At 37.3% G+C, this 16,188-nt stretch overlaps 1 protein-coding gene across 1 annotated transcript; it reads right to left on the bottom strand.

Annotated features, from left to right (window-relative positions):
- Positions 1-4,981: 4,981 nt before the first annotated feature.
- On the bottom strand, positions 4,982-9,846 carry LOC149159439 (putative pectate lyase 8). Its single transcript, XM_089434314.1, has 5 exons — positions 9,613-9,846; positions 6,453-6,583; positions 5,700-6,354; positions 5,509-5,612; positions 4,982-5,384 (listed from the first exon to the last, which is right to left on the bottom strand). Exons 1-5 carry the CDS (start codon positions 9,844-9,846, stop codon positions 4,982-4,984), a joined length of 1,527 nt encoding a protein of 508 aa, XP_089290440.1.
- Between the last annotated feature and the right edge of the window lie 6,342 nt (positions 9,847-16,188).

The raw sequence follows: 16,188 nt of genomic DNA, 5'->3' as shown, positions 1-16,188 counted from the left end.
CTGGATCCTTGACTTTGACCTTGAAATCCATCAATAATCTGCATTAAATACATGTTAGACCACATGAAATCATAACTAACTCAACTCACCCTATAAGCATAAATATAATTAGAAAATCATACAATAAGCTAAGAGAATGGTTAATTTGACTGGGTTATGAGGTAAAATGAGCCCATATAATTACCCATTTATGAGGCTCATCAAACTCTCACTTATAAAGCAACTTCACTATAAAAGTGATTCTCACTTGTTTTATAAAAATTTGTCACTTCATAAAGTAATTTATTTGTAAAAGTGAGCTTATAAGAAAAGCTAGCGATGAAAAATATTTTATATTTTCCATTAACATCCATCACCACATAGGCAAACTTTTACCTGCCACATGGCTCTTTGTTACCATTAATTCGTTTTTCAAAAAGGGACATATCATTCACATTTAAATTAGATTTTAAGTGTTGTTTCTTTTGAATTAGGTTTTTTATCAAGAGTTTTCCATCCATAAAATCAATTTCAGCTTTTGAAACCATGTTATCTATGATTTTAATATGGCCACTCTAAGTGAACTTTTTCTTACCAATACGAACTCCTTCTCATGGAAATCTGACATGGAGGATGTACTAAGAAGTTAATGATTGTACCATATTACCTTAGGACAATAAATGCCTCCCATTGGTGATGATAAGAGAGCCAAATGGGATGGTATGAATGATGAAGCATGTGGATTAATTAGAATGTCCATTTCCTCTAATTTGCAATTTCATTTTCACGAAATCAATGATATGAATGAAGTCTAGGAAAAGTTGAAAAAGATATTTGGCTAACCTATATTATTAGATCTCATTAGCCTAAAAATTAGATCATAACTTTAAGTCCTAATGATTTCTATTGCATTGAATATTATTTATTTAAGTTCAAAACACTTAGACAATTACTTTCATAGTATTAAGTCAAACATACTCTATTTTTGTATCTATATTATATGCCATTAAAGAAACTCTTTGAATGCCTATAAAAAACCTTCTCTTTAATATTTTGTGGCTCCTTGATTTACCTTTGATTAGAGAAAAAGGAAACATCTTCCATATTAGAGAAATTAGCAATGTAGTTACATCTAACAAGGCCCTAGTGGCCCAATAGAAAGATAAAACCAATCATCCAAAGAAGCAACATTCTCGCAACAGTAAGAAAAATAAGGATCTCAAACCCTCTAAATCATCCTCAAATCCTAATGGTGACAAAGGACCATAATCAAAGAGTAAGAAGACTAACAAACATTGAAATTATTGTGGGAAAGATGGATATGTGAAGTATAAATGTTTTAAGAGGATGGAGGCCTTGGAAGTAGAAATGAAGAAGCGTAACATCAATCTTGATTCTTCTTATAACACTTCTTCTCATCGACATTCACTTTCTACTTCTAGTTTATCCTTCAATGCAACATCTACTTCTCCTTTTGATGAGTGGCTTATTGATTCTGAAGCATCTTATCATATGGTTAAGAATAAAGCCATTTTGTTTCTCTCAATGATTGTAACACTAAACAAATATTTGTTGGTGATAATAGATATCTCAGTGTTTTAGGGTTTAGAATAGTTCAAGTATATAATGGGCATTTCAATGATGTATTATGTGTTCCAATTCATTCCTACAACCTTCTATCAATACATCAAATCACTCATTTAGATGAAATTTGAATAGTATATTTTTCACCTCATCAACTTGTAATTAAGGATTTGAAATATCCTCATCATGTCCTTTCCACTATAATAATTGATGATATTACCTAATTATACAAGTTTGAAAATTTTGGGTCATCGTCTTTTTCCTCAAATAGTATATTTTTCACCTCATCAACTTGTAATTAAGGATTTGAAATATCCTCATCATGTCCTTTCCACTGTAATAATTGATGATATTGATGATGATGATGGTTAACATCCACTGAGACCAAATTGGTCTATCGAACCTATAATTTTCTTAGTTTTTAATTATCTGGCTCCTCGTCTTTCTTGGTGAGATTGGAGTTGTAGCTTTCTTTTTTTTCTCTACGGTCTTCCAACTTCCTTTATCTTGGATCTCCTTCATCTCTTCTAGTTCTTGGGACATTGGTGTCTTAGCTTCATGATCTATTGTGTTCATCCTTTTGAATATAGTCGGAGAAGAAGTTTGGTCTAAGAGATCTGCTTTGCTATTAAATGAAGATTTATTTTGTGCGGTATTCAAATCCTCATTACTATTGATTTGTTGGGCGGGGCTTTCTCCCTGCTTGTCTTGAGAGTTGTTTCTTTCTTGCCCGATTTCTTGCGATTCAGAGTTTTCTCTAGAGTATTCTTCTTTGATGACAATGTAGTGTTATTTTTGTGCTCCTTCCCACCATGTAGATATGTGGTGGTTTTTTCTAGAAGAATTTTTCTCGGAGGCTTTTGGGCAATTTTTGGCTAGATGGCCTGTCTCAAAGCAGGATCTGCATCTGAAGAGGACACTTTCATAATCGAGTTTCTGGTTCCACACATAGTCTTTACTTGTTAGGTTTATTTCAGCTGGGAATCCGGTGTTGAAGTCCATTTCCACACAGATGTGTGCATAGGTGGTTCTGGCATATTCCTCTGTTCTGGGCACCTGCAGTAAAATTTTCCAATTGCATTTCTAATGACTTTTAGCAAGGAGAGATTCCAAAGATGCAAGAGTAGGCTTGGCAATCTCACCCAAACTGGTGCTGAAGTTATGACTACTATAGAGGGATCGAATGATGGGTTACATGGCTTCATGAATAGGCCTGCTTTTTCCCAAAACAAAGGGCCAAAATCTAGAATACATTGTCTACTTTCAAGATTTTCAAAATCTACTAAAAAGAAATCCCTAGCACAGGGGTAGATATTAATTTCATCAGAAATGACAGGCTTCCATACCTCCGAGATCAAATTGTGGAGTGTTGTCAGCTGCGGCCAAAAACAATTGAATCAACAGATTAGGGCACTTTTAGAAAACTTCAAAGCCTCATCGAGTGAGGCCTGGACCACCTGGACAGTGGGAGTTGGGGCTTCACTGACGAAATGGGTAGGAGCTTGCCCTCTAAAATCGAATGAGCCAACAGCTATTTTCGCGAAGTGGGAGACATATTTTACTCGCCCATAGAACCCAGCCATAGAGAAATAAGGCAGAAGATAAGATTAGATCTAGATCTAGCCGTAGAAGATAGATCTAGAACCTAGCCGCCTCGATCTAGATCTAGCCACAGAAGATTAGATCTAAAACCCAAAATGTGCAAATAAACTTATTCACTCAAAATTTTCAGATGTCGGTGACTATCCAGATCTCACCTAAACAACGAGTGTGGATTAGAATTATTAAACCTGCGAGTGTGCATGAGAAGGACCTGCAGGAAGATGCAATTTGGGTTGGCGTGGTGCAGCAGAACACACACGCGGTATCTTCTGCTCCTTAGTCTGCCATTCTTCTTGGATGGTGGTGGATCAGGGCTCGGAAAGCTTCCATTGGCTTTGGGCGTAGGTGGCGACAATGGCAGCCTCCTCATTAGCTGTGCGGTGGCTAACTCCTCTGTGAAGCCCCTCAGATTGCTTCTTCTCGGCAGTGCAATGGCTAACTCCTCAGTGAATCCCCGCAGATCGCTTCTCCTCGGCAGTGCGGTGGCTAACTCCTCTGTGAATCCCCTTAGATCATTTTTCCTCGGCACTGCGGTTGTTGACGCCTCTGTGAATGCCCCCAGAATGCTTATCCTTGGCAGTGCAATGAATAAATCTTACAAGTTTGAAATTTTGGGTCATCGTCTTTTTCCGTAATTTTTATTGCTCATAGTGATAATTTGAGAAAACTTTTGCATGAGTGGTTTCACCATCTAAACTAATGTTACTGGATCAAAATATAGTGACTACTCTTCCTCTTATTTCTTGCAAAGATGGTGTTTCTGCTTGTTGTATTCCTGTAAACATCATAAAGAAAGTTCTCACAAACTTGCCTCTTGGCACACCTTAGCCCCTTTGTAGCTTGTTCATAGTGATTTGTGTGGTCGACTTTATTCTCGTTCTTTCTTCGGGCTCAATTACTTCTTAACTTTCATTGATGGCTTCTCTAGTTAAAATCTTTTCTGTTTTTTTTAATATTTATTATAAAAATTTTACTATATGATTAAGAAAATTATAATTTTTACACTTTTCATTGTATTGTATTTTATTTAACACTAAAAAAATTAATTATTTTTTTAAGTTATGCCAATTCAATATCTAAATTAGAATTTTAATAATGTTTAAAATTATTGAAAAATCTTTTAGTTAAAATCACATAAAGAAACTATAAGTAAAACTACACTACATGAACAAAATGAATCACACTAATGATTCAAAACGGGTTGACTTATAATTTCTTTGTGTGAGTTTTACAGAAAAATATCTCAACATCTCAAATATTTTAAATTTATAATAAGCAAAATATATATATGCCACCATAAATATGCGGAATAAACTTTGATTACCACCCATTTAAGTGCCCACCCAACTATTAAGTGATATCATAGAGAGAACAAAGGTTTGGATGGATAGGTTTGACGTTAGAAATAAACTTTGCTTTGTTAAGAGCATAAACGTTCATATGCATGAAAGGTTAGGTTTTGAAGTTGAATATTAGACATTGAAAGCATGAGCTTTATTCAATACATTTCTTATTAAAACAGACATCAATCAAACTGAAATATATCATTTTGCAAACCATACAACCCCACAAGGATCTGGTAATAGTCTCACATGAATATCAAATTGTTTCAAGCCATGGATGCAACGCTGTAACTTTATTGCAGAAAAACACTCTTTCATGGGAGAGCTGGAGTTATTGATCGTAGCTGCAGCTGAAAGTTGCTAGCAGCATGGAGAATGTGGAGGGCGTACTCTATTTAGACCATGGTTACAACTATGACGTGCTATGAATTTTACCAATAACTAAGGAAATGTCAAGCTTCCAGCGGGTCAACTCAAACTCGAGGCTTCCGGTGGCGGCCGGGACGCTGTTGGCAAGGAGATCCGTTCCTGCAAGAAAGTACGCCTGCGTTCCGGGTGAGGGCTGGCACTAGGGCTGAACTCCTGGGTGTCAAACTGTATGCGGTTGCATATGCGGAAGAGTCCCGTGATCCCGATTGTGTGAAAAATGCACCGTTCAGCATCAGATCATCTTCGGATATCCAGTTCCAGCTCTTCCATGCATTGTTGCTCAAGTCGATGGTCTCCCGCCTAGTAACCTCCTTTGTGTATGGATTTGCAGAAGCGCGGAATCTGTTGCCTTGACTCAAGATTGTAGGGTTTGCACTTCCACCGATGGCGTAATCTTCCCACTGAGTGTAGTCATTGTTCACTACATGGAATTCCCCAAATCGACACCTACACTCACGCAAATGATTCATTTATAATTGAATTCGTAAATAAGATCTCCTGCTCTTTGCGCGGACAAAAGGGAACGAGACCTAGAAAATTAGGGTTTTAAAAATGATAATTAATTATTTACCTTGGCATTCTTCCATTGAGACCTTTGCCAAAATGGTTAAATGCAACTGTTACTTTCAAGATCTTGTCGTCAGCATAGTTGTCATTATGACCAAACAGCATCACCTGCAGGAAAACCTAGATATGTTATCATCTGTGAATCTACCTGCATAATGCATGAATGAATGAATGAAATAATGAATGTGAGGTCACCTCGTTGTGATATGTGAAGTGGTTGTTTGAAAGGGTGACATTGGTGGATGCCTCCACTACGTCAATAAGACCATCGGCGCAGTTAGACATGGAGCAATGGTCCACCCAGATGTTCCTTCCTGTGAAGATGGTGATCCCGTCTCCCTCAGAAAGACCTCTAAGACCGTAATGCGATGGAGAATTTCTTACCATGGCGTATCCGGCAGGCCTACAATCACTTATGTGGAGGCCATGAATGATGATGTTGGTTACATTCTGAATGGTGATACAGGGCCCACCCTGACCAATCTGAACGTTGACGCCACGTCCATCGATCGTCTTAAAACTGTTCATCATCAGCTCTTCTTTGAGCAGGATGACCATGTCTCTCTTGAAGATGATCCACAGAGGTTCACTCTGAATCACACCATAACGCAGAGTTCCTGGCCACGGATTCACTGGATCATCACCGGGATCTGTAACAACATAAAACTTACCATTTTTTCCTCCAATAGCGTCCTTGCCAAATCCAATGGCGCACTCTGCCAGTCGTTTTCTGTTGAGCCGCCAATTGGGGTCGCAGCGCCAGCAGTCATCGATTGGATTACCAGTTGCGCATGAGAAAGCGCCGCCCAGCTCTCGTCCTCGCTTTGTGCCGTTATTACTGCTCTTCTTTCTGTTAGAATACATAGATAAAACATTAGATAAATAAATTAAGCAAAAATATTAACAAATTACTGAAAGTAATGTTGCAGTGGGCCATAATTCATTTACTCATGAACGGATTGCGCTACGACGCCTGTAACTTTTCCCACAGGAAACTCAGAGCTAGATATATTGGTCGGTGTTATTATCTTCTGTCCCATAATCGTCTCTCCAGGCTCCGGTCCAAACGGCTTGCCCACCTCGCCATTGGCGAAACAGAGAATTCCGATCCACAAAATACAACACAAAATACTAAAATAATTGCTCATTTCAGCGGTCACTACTCACTAAATATTCGCAATTCACGAATACCACCAGTTCGATCTCACGTCTGTCTTGTCAAATAAACAACAACAAACGCTGTAACTACGGGTTGTCGCCACACTCTCTGTGCTCCCGTCTTGCCAATGCCAGGCATTTCTTATAGTATTGATCACGGATCTTTGCTCATGTCATTCCTAATCCCTACACACTTCGTAAATTAGAGTTTATTTTGCAGTTGCGCTGGCCACATGTTTCCATCAGGACTAGAGAGTTCTGCGGGAGTACACATACTTTTATGTTTTCATATTGATTGAGTCAGCATGCACGTACACAAAAAATTTCGTTGTAGTCTAACGGGACTGTTTTTTTCCATGAGATTCATGGAAATTCTGGTTACATGAGGAGAAAGTCCGGTAAAGATTTTTATAAATCCAAATTATAATTGTTAAATTTCAAAATTTTAAGTGGTTTAAACATTTTTGATGGTACTGAATCTATTTTCACTATAAAAACATAATTCAAACAGTGTCTCTACACCCTAATTCCAACTACTTTTGACCATTCAAACAATTCCTCAACTTCCATAAACAACTCCAAAATCATTCAAAATGTTATTTTCCTGAACTTCGACACCGAACGTTGGAACTTAGTTTTCCATCACTTTTCTTACTATAATTAAACAACAATAACACCCAAAAATAGAGTTTTAGTGGCCATGAACTTCGACACCGAACGTTGGAACTTAGTTTTCCATCACATTTCTTACTATCATTAAACAACAATAACACCCAAAAATAGAGTTTTAGTAGCCATTATACTTATCCATGTATCACAAATATAGAATTTAAATATTTATCATTCAAAATGTTATTTTCCTAAACTTCGACGCCTGACGTTGGAACTTAGTTTTCCATCACTTTTCTTACTATATTTAAACAACAATAACACCCAAAAATAGAGTTTGAGTGGCCATTATACTTATTAACCAAAAATGCATGCCATATCCTCCTTATTTGACGGGTCTTGCAACATAAGTAACCATGTATCACAAATATAGAATTTAAATATTTAGGTTTTAATAGTGGGACATCATGTTGCACAACTTTTATCTGGAAACAAATTGTGTAGAATTTAGTGAACATAGAAATTTAGAACAAACGCTTTGCCATCATCAAAAACACACAAATCTTAGGAAAATTTTGTCAAAATAGGGCCTCGTTGATTACAATTTTATGAACATTTACATGGTCAATGATCCGTGGCGAACGCGGAAATCCATGGAAACTTTTACCACATTACCCTCGCTTATTTTGTCAATCACGAGTCCTATTTTTCTGTATCGCCACACTTTAACGTGCATGTTACTTGTTTTAATTGAAAATTAAGATCTAACTACAATCACTCGTTATTAATTTGAAAATTAAGATCTAACTACAACACTTTAACGTGGATGTGACTTGTTTTAATTGAATTAAGATCTAACTACAATCACTCTGAAAATTAAGATCTAACTACAACACTTTAACGTGGATGTTACTTGTTTTAATTGAAAATTAAGATCTAACTACACTCACTGGTTATTAATTTGGAAAATTATTATGGTTCATACCTCAGTAAAACTAAGTTCTTCTTTTTCTTATAAAAACATATAGACGACTAAGCACGAAGTCCTTTGTTGGAATTTCTGATAATTCTAAACAAAACTGAAAAAACAGAACAATACTCTGTTTTAACACAGCGGAAATAAAAATCGTTTATGGGATACGGTGAAACAACAACGCAGTTTTGTCAGTTGCTGTGTGCAGTGTATCAGCAACGGTGTTTCAACAACATTGAAACTCGTGTATCAGCAACACTCTGTTTTGACGTCAAGACTATTTTCTGGTTACGGTGTAACAACAACAAGCAAATAAAACTTCTATTTGTAAACAGTAAACCAACTGATACAAATTCGTCTTCCTCACATAGAGGGATTTTCACAATTGCTATTACAAAACATATTCCTCTTAACATAGGGATTCACCAATTTATGCTGAAAAGCATCTTCCTCTTAACAGAGGGATTCACCAACGACTATGCTGAAAAACATCTTCTTCTTGATAGAGGGATTCATCAATTTATGCTGAAGAGCATCTTCCTCTTAACAGAGGGATTACAACAGGAATGCTTCAGTTCCACACAAATAGCATCCTCCTTCTAACAGAGGGATTCTCCAACATGCCTTCTTCAGAGGCACTTCAATCTGTGTCTTACATTCATTTAGCACATACGCGCTGCAGCGTATTGCCTTTTGTTTTCTTAACAGAACAACTGCAAATATTTCATGTTGCTTTGTTTTCTACGCTCTCACAGCAAACAATCACAAAACAAATTACATTCAAATCTGCACTGCTGTGCGGTTCACTATTCTAGAAGCATTTTTCATCACACTGCTGCGTGCTCTCCTCTGCTCTCTATCTCATCTACACTGCTGTGTCTACACATATATAGTGCAATAGGGGTCATAACAGTCCATCAACTGCTTCAACTCTCTGACAAAGTCTCTGCTGCAATCTGCTGCTCATAATGAACGAAATATGAACTTTTTGACATTCTACTGTGCTTCTTGAGTCGGTTGTGTGGAAACCCATAGCTGATAAATGTTGCGGCCGGCTCAAGGCTGGTTCTTTTCACTTTCAGCCATTCTGCTCTTTAATGTGGTTGTTTAGAAGTAATGGCATAGTGGTGGATCTGATCTTCCTCCTTCGGGAACACAAAAACAATTAAAAGGTGAAAAGACAGTAATGGCGGTGGCTCTTTTTTTTTAAGTAAAATAGTTGCTGTTGTTCAACTGTTCACTGCAGTTGAAATTATAATTTCAACACTCCCCTTTAATTTCAACTGCTAGGTTATTAGTCATACTCAGACACTTCATTAAAAATTCGAAACTTTTCTGATCCAATGGTTTGGTTAGAATATATGCTACCTGCTCCTTCTCCGCTCTCATGGGATATTTAATTCCATATCTCTCCCCTATAGTAAGATCCATCTGATAGAGTTCTACCAGGGTCTTCATCAAATCTTCAATCTCTTCCTCTGTCATATTGACAAGGGTGTTAGCAGTGAAGCCCATCTCGGCCATCTTGGCAAGAGTTACATATCGAACTCCGTACTCTTTAAACATATCTTCAAGGAACTTCAATTCCTTTCTCTCGTTCATGGGTTCTATCCATTTCTATCTTTAACTCCATCTTCTAAATGAACAAGGTCATCAACATGACTAGATAAAGCAAACAAAGAATTCGTACCTCCATTTGTTGCTTCTTGTGGTGTGCTTGGAGAAGCACATTCATTTCTCCTCAAGGGTGTCCCTTGCTTTCCTTGTGTTGGCGCTGTTGTTTGGGTGTTTCAGCCATCTCCTCATCATTTTCATCATGAGACAAACAACTTTTAACATTCACTGTTTTCTCTAAGCTTTTATCACAAGCTTCCTCCTCAATGAACTGAAGTTTTACTGTCTTCAATTTCTCCATGCCTTGATAGGCTGTCTTGAGAGTTTTCCATGCTTCTCTAGATGTTTTGGCTGCTACTATCCTTGGAAACACACTCTCATCCACTGCTCAATACAAGAAGTAGAGGGCCTTAGCATCCTCCTTCTTATAGTTCTCCAACAACTCTTTCTCTGCCTGAGTTAACCTATTAAACTCATTTTCATTTGCTGGTTCTTCAAAACCATCTTCAACAAATTCCCATAAATCTTCTGACAAAAGCAAAGCTCTCATAACTATTGCCCAATAGTCATAATTTTTCCCATTAAGTAGTGAGAGTTGAGTAATAAAAATACCCATGCTAGTGTTGGTGCTGACCATTCTTGCACTCTTCAAAAATACTTGAATGTGTATTAAAATAACTGACTGTCTTCAATAGTAACACAGAGAACTAGCTTGAGAAATACCTTTGAATCTTTCTTGAATGAGTCTTCACTCTGCTGGAGAAACTGCTGCAGCAAGAAACCTTCCTTCAGCTTCTTTGACGTCTTCAAAGAACCTGGACTAGCTCTGATACCATGTTGGGATTTCTGATAATTCTAAACAAAACTAAAAAAACAGAACAATACTTTGTTTTAACACAGCAGAAATAAAAATCGTTTGTGGAATATGGTGAAACAGCAACGCGGTTTCGTCAGTTTTTGTTTGCAGTGTATTAGCATCGGTGTTTCAACAACGCTGAAATTCATGTATCAGCAACACTCTGTTTTGACGTCAAGACTATTTTCTGGTTACGGTGTAACAGCAACACGCAAATAAAACTTCTATTTATAAACAGTAAACCAACTGATACAAATTCGTCTTCCTCACATGGAGGGATTTTCACAATTGCTATTACAAAACATCTTCCTCTTAACAGAGGGATTCACTAACGACTATGCTGAAAAACATCTTCCTATTGACAGAGGGATTCACCAATTTATGCTGAAGAGCATCTTCCTCTTAACAGAGGGATTACAACAGGAACACTTCAGTTCCACACAAATAGCATCCTCCTTCTAACAGAGGGATTCTCCAACATGCCTTCTTCAGAGGCACTTCAATCTGTGTCTTACATTCATTTAGCACATACGCGCTGCAGCGTATTGTCTTTTGTTTTCTCAACAGAACAACTGCAAATATTTCATGCTGCTTTGTTTTCTACACTCTCTCAATGCAAATAATCACAAAACAAATTACATTCAAATCTGCACTGCTGTGCGGTTCACTATTCTGGAAGCATTTTTCTTCACACTGTTGCGTGCTCTCCTCTACTCTCTATCTCATCTACACTGCTATGTCTACATATATATAGTGCAATAGGGGTCATAACAGTCCATCAACCGCTTCAACTCTCCGACAAAGTCTCTGCTGCAATCTGCTGCTCATAATGAACGAAATCTGATCTTTCTGACATTCTGTTGTGCTTCTTGAGTCGCTTGTGTGGAAACCCATAGCTGATAAATGCCGTGGCTTGTTCGAGGCTGGTTCTTTTCACTTTCAGCCATTCTACTCTTTAATGTGGTTGTTTAGAAGTAATGGCATAGCGGTGGATCTGAGCTTCCTCCTTTGGGAACACAAAAACAATTAAAGGGTGAAAAGACAGTAATGGCGGTGGCTCTTTTTTTATAAGTAAAATAGTTGCTTCTGTTCAACTGTTCACTGCAGTTGAAATTATAATTTCAACATGCCCCTTACTCTGACCTAATTCCATTACACAAAAACAAAGAAAACTTATAATTAACATTTAAATATAGTTATTATTTTATTATAAAACATAAATCTGAAATACTCGAAACGTCTTAGCTGAACTCCAATTTTCAAAATATTGTCCATTGCCGAGATTTTTCTTTGGGAATGTGCATAGTGGCCTTGAGCCATCCCGCAAGTAAAACGAGCTATTCTGCTGGAGTATATTTTTATAATGTTATATTTTAGGAAGCAATGTTCAAGCATATAAGCCATAGTGTAACCATTATATGAAATAAGAGTATTTGTTTTTAAACTTTTATTTGTAATTTAAAAATCTTTACTGGCTTATTAAAGGAGACTAGATTACATGTAGAAACAATTTTTTGTTTTATTATTTATTTAAATGAAAAGAAACTTAGCATTATGATAATTGTGATCATAAAATGGAAATTTTTTGGGTTATAGTTTTTTAATTTTTTTGGCATATCTAATTTGTGGTTTGAGTAGTCTTACTCTATAGGCATTTCAAGAGGGTTGAATTTTTCCCAAAAAAATTTCAAATAGAAAACATTTTGATTATAGAATGTCTTAACAAAACACTAGATCACCATTTGTTGTACATCTCATAAACAATTATAGTTGTTCACATATATATTAAAATTATATTAGTTTAATTGTAACTAAAAAAATTAGTTACAAAAGTAAATTATATTAACTTAATTATAGTTAAGATTAATTTTTATGTTATATTTAATTATATTTATAAATGAAATTAATTTTAATAAACAAAATTAATCTTTTGATAATTATTTAAAAAAAAATTGATTACTTAAATGAGAAAATGATTTAATTTTCCTAAAACAAAAAGTATATAATCAATTTCAACCAATAACTAAACTCCACCTTATGATAATCAAATTGGGTAACTAAGTTTTACCAACAAAGTTTATTGTATTATGTCCATGATCCATTCTAAAGGAAACTAAAGACCAAGACTCAATAGACCCATACATTGGTTTTGAAAAAGTTTCACTATTATTTTTTAATGGAAAAAACTTAATTTTCTAATTTTATTTGTTATTTTCTTTAATTTCACCGAAAATAGTCGTGCCGACCCCCTTCTAGCGCTTGTTGTCAATTAGGCAGTCGTGTTGATTCTTGTAGGTGAAGATCAGGGCTTCCCCTAGATCATAGCCAGTGTGTCTCGCCCTTCTGATTTATGTCTCTTAGCTTGTTTTGACTGTGTTCTCCCTTACTGGAAATCTCTTTTAGCTTTGTTTGTATGCTTGTTTGATTTGCATTTTCTTCACTTGGTTTCTTGAGTTCTTGGATGATGTATAACCCTAGGGAATCTAGGTCATCACTCATTCACCTATTTGCGTGCTCAACAAGTCAAGTCGGTAGTCAAATTTTATCCTTGCATTTCATTTGATTAGTCCTTGTTGCTTTGATTTCCATTTAACAAGTTTGAAAAGTGTCATTTTTTGTTTGAGTGTCCCTTTTCATGCATAGATCACATTGCTCATCTTGTTTTTGGTTGATTCTTTATTTCACTGGTTTCAAAGCAATTCTCTTTTGTGCTTTGCATTTTCTTGTGATTGATTGTATTGGAAATGTTTCATTCAAGTGTGAAGTGTTTGTGAAAGATTCATTCTGTCATTTCTTTGGAAAATACATAATTCTAGTTTGATGAATCAATACATTACATTAGTTAGTATCATTGAATACTAGAGTTGCATCGTCATTTGGATTGGAAAAGAAATGAATTCTCTTTACTAGTGAAAGGACTACTTGAAGTGCGTTTGATAGGAAAGATAGGAATTGGAAAGAGTTTTTTATCATTTTCTTTTCAAAATTGAAATAGTGAAAAGGTCATTCTGCTTTCAATTGCTTTTTTTGTTGCATTTGAGTGTGTTTTCTACTCTCATTAGTGTAGAAAATTCATCGAATTGAAAGGGTCTTGTCTCATCTCGTTGCATATAGGTGTTTTTTGAGTCACATTGATAAAGCCTGAAACCGAGACATAATTTCAAGATAAACTCTAAAATGTATTCAATTAACCTAAGGCACATTTGAAACCTAACAATCACATTTAGAAGGTCTAGGCTAGAGACGTGTTCTGGCGTCTTTAAACCTAGCAGTTGTCGTTCGCTTCGGCACTAGACAGGGCTAGTACGGACTTATGCTCCCCATACCATTGTGTATATAAAGGGAGACCCCACTAGGTTGAAATCCTTTATCCATAGGAAGTTGAGTTTGTTGCCTTGTAAACGTGATACACCGAACATAGGATTTGGGGAGATTGCATGCCCGTACTTCTCGGTTCCCCAGGAGGTATTTTGCAGTTCATGGTTACCTGGTAATCCTTTTTGCCTAGATCATCCTAAGTAGTCATTTTGATATTTTTGACTCCATAAATATAAAATATCACCTGAGTGCTTGTCCTTTCAAGACCATTTCAAACCGAAAGTGATAGAGTCACCTTTGCTTCTTTCTCGACTCTTAAAACATGAAAGAGCACGAGTTTGGTTTTGTGTCTTAAAGAATTGTTGCCCACGATCATATAACATCCTTGTTAGTCTTTTTCTAGACCACATCGTAAGTATACCTTTAAATACATTTTAAAGCCTTGAAATCAATCTCTCTTCTGGTTATTTGAGACAAAATCATCGTGGTTGAACCAAATGGTTTGCCTACTTCCTCTTCCTCTCCTTTGTCTGAAAGATTGTCTGAGGAGGCTTTTCCTGAATTGTCGTAGTCGCTTTAGGACCAAGATGTCGAGATTGGAATTGTTTTGAATATTCAACCTTTGTCATCTCCTACTCCCCCTTCAAACACTAGGTCACTTTTTGACATTGGCTCGGAATCCCCGAATAATCCTATCCAAACTCTTGAGATTCTGCCGACTTCTAAAGGTCAGCTTGGATTGGTTTTTTATCCTCCGAATCCTTTGTTCGATCCTGTTGTGATATCACCGCAATGTCCATACAGTTTGTATGATCATCTGGGTATTCCTTTAGAATTATCCCCTCAAACATATTCGGTAGTCTGTGGTTGCTTGTTTTCACTCATGGAGTCAAAAGGTGAAATCCCAGTTTCCTCTTCGAGTCACTTGGAGGCTTCCACTCCACGCACAATCGAGGAGCAGGAATATCCTTTCCCTCATGAAGGTTTCCCTTACATGGGAAGCATTCCGACCAATGTTCATCCTGAGTTACCATGTAATTATGTGACTTTAGCTCAGTTGGTTTCAGGCACGCCTACTGCTTCATCACTATATCACAACCCTATTTGGGCATCTGGTGCTATACCTACCTCAGGTCCGTTCATTCAGAACCCGACCTCCCAATAGACGGTGCTTTCTATAGTTACTTCAGTCCCAGTGAAACCCACCATTCCAAATCCTCTTGTTTCGTCGGTCCAAGAAACCTGTCTGGTTAAACTGATGATCTCAAGTTATATCTCTGTCAATTCTTCGATCCCTCGAGTGACTGAACAGGCTGTGCCACTACCTGGGGGGCAAAGTCCAAATGTGTCTATGATGTTTGGTACAACCAATATGAGTGGTTCACAAGCTCACATGGTTGGAATGAACCAGCTCTCTTCGAGCACCATTCTAAACCCTGTTGGTCCTGCTGGATCAAGTAATGTCCAGTACCAAAAACTGAACCCTTTTGGTTCATCTGGGTCAAGTAACATCCAGTACCAATAGCCTAATATGGCTCAAGTTCAGTACCAACCTCCTTATGTTCCATATGGTTCACAAGCGATGGTTAATCCACCTTACATCCCCCAGCGTGGACCTTATGTCCAACCTGGTCCGTCCGCCATGCCTGGTGGGTATGGCCAGATACAGTTCGGGAACTTTCAAGGTGTCATTCCAAGAACTGTTCAAGTACCTTTGGAGTAGCAAGGATAGCTCCTGCAACAGCAAGGGAAATCTTTGTTGTAGCAAGGGCCATCCATGCACCAGCAAGGCTAGATGATGTTGCAGCAAGGACAACTACAACAACCGTAGGGGAAACCCTCGCAAAAGTTGCAGAAAACCATGCAGCCACAAGTACAGTATGTGCCGCAATCCTCCCAGCCTATGCTTTCGCAAGGTCAACCTCTGCAGCTGCAGGGACAACCTTTACAGCTGCAAGGTTAGCCCTTGCAGCAACAAGGTCACCCCCGATAGCAGCAACCCTTATACTCATATCAACAGGGTCAACCCTTGCAAGGGCAAGGCTAGGGTCAAGTCCTGCAGTAGCAGGTGCAAAATCCTTATGTCCAAGGGCAACAAGTTCAGCCTCCTTTTGTCTAAGGACAACAGGTCCAAAATCCTTATGTCCAAGGACAAC

Source organism: Pinus tabuliformis, chromosome 5_2 (genome assembly GCF_031772625.1).
Source record: "Pinus tabuliformis cultivar Carrire ecotype Pingquan chromosome 5_2, CPIR1, whole genome shotgun sequence".
Classification (NCBI taxonomy): Eukaryota; Viridiplantae; Streptophyta; class Pinopsida; order Pinales; family Pinaceae; genus Pinus; species Pinus tabuliformis.
The sequence above is the reverse complement of the archived record's forward strand: the minus strand, read 5'-3'. Positions and strand labels throughout refer to the sequence as shown.

What these genes read in the sequence shown, in the direction of transcription:
- LOC149159439 (XM_089434314.1), bottom strand. Translation starts at nt 9,846, where the DNA reads ATGAACGAGAGAAAGGAATTGAAGTTCCTTGAAGATATGTTTAAAGAG. An exon ending in TGAGAGCGGAGAAGGAGCAG is followed by an intron (nt 6,584 to 9,612) that starts GTAGCATATATT and finishes GCCAATGGCGAG; the next exon opens with GTGGGCAAGCCGTTTGGACC. An exon ending in CTCAATGGAAGAATGCCAAG is followed by an intron (nt 5,385 to 5,508) that starts GTAAATAATTAA and finishes GCGTGAGTGTAG; the next exon opens with GTGTCGATTTGGGGAATTCC.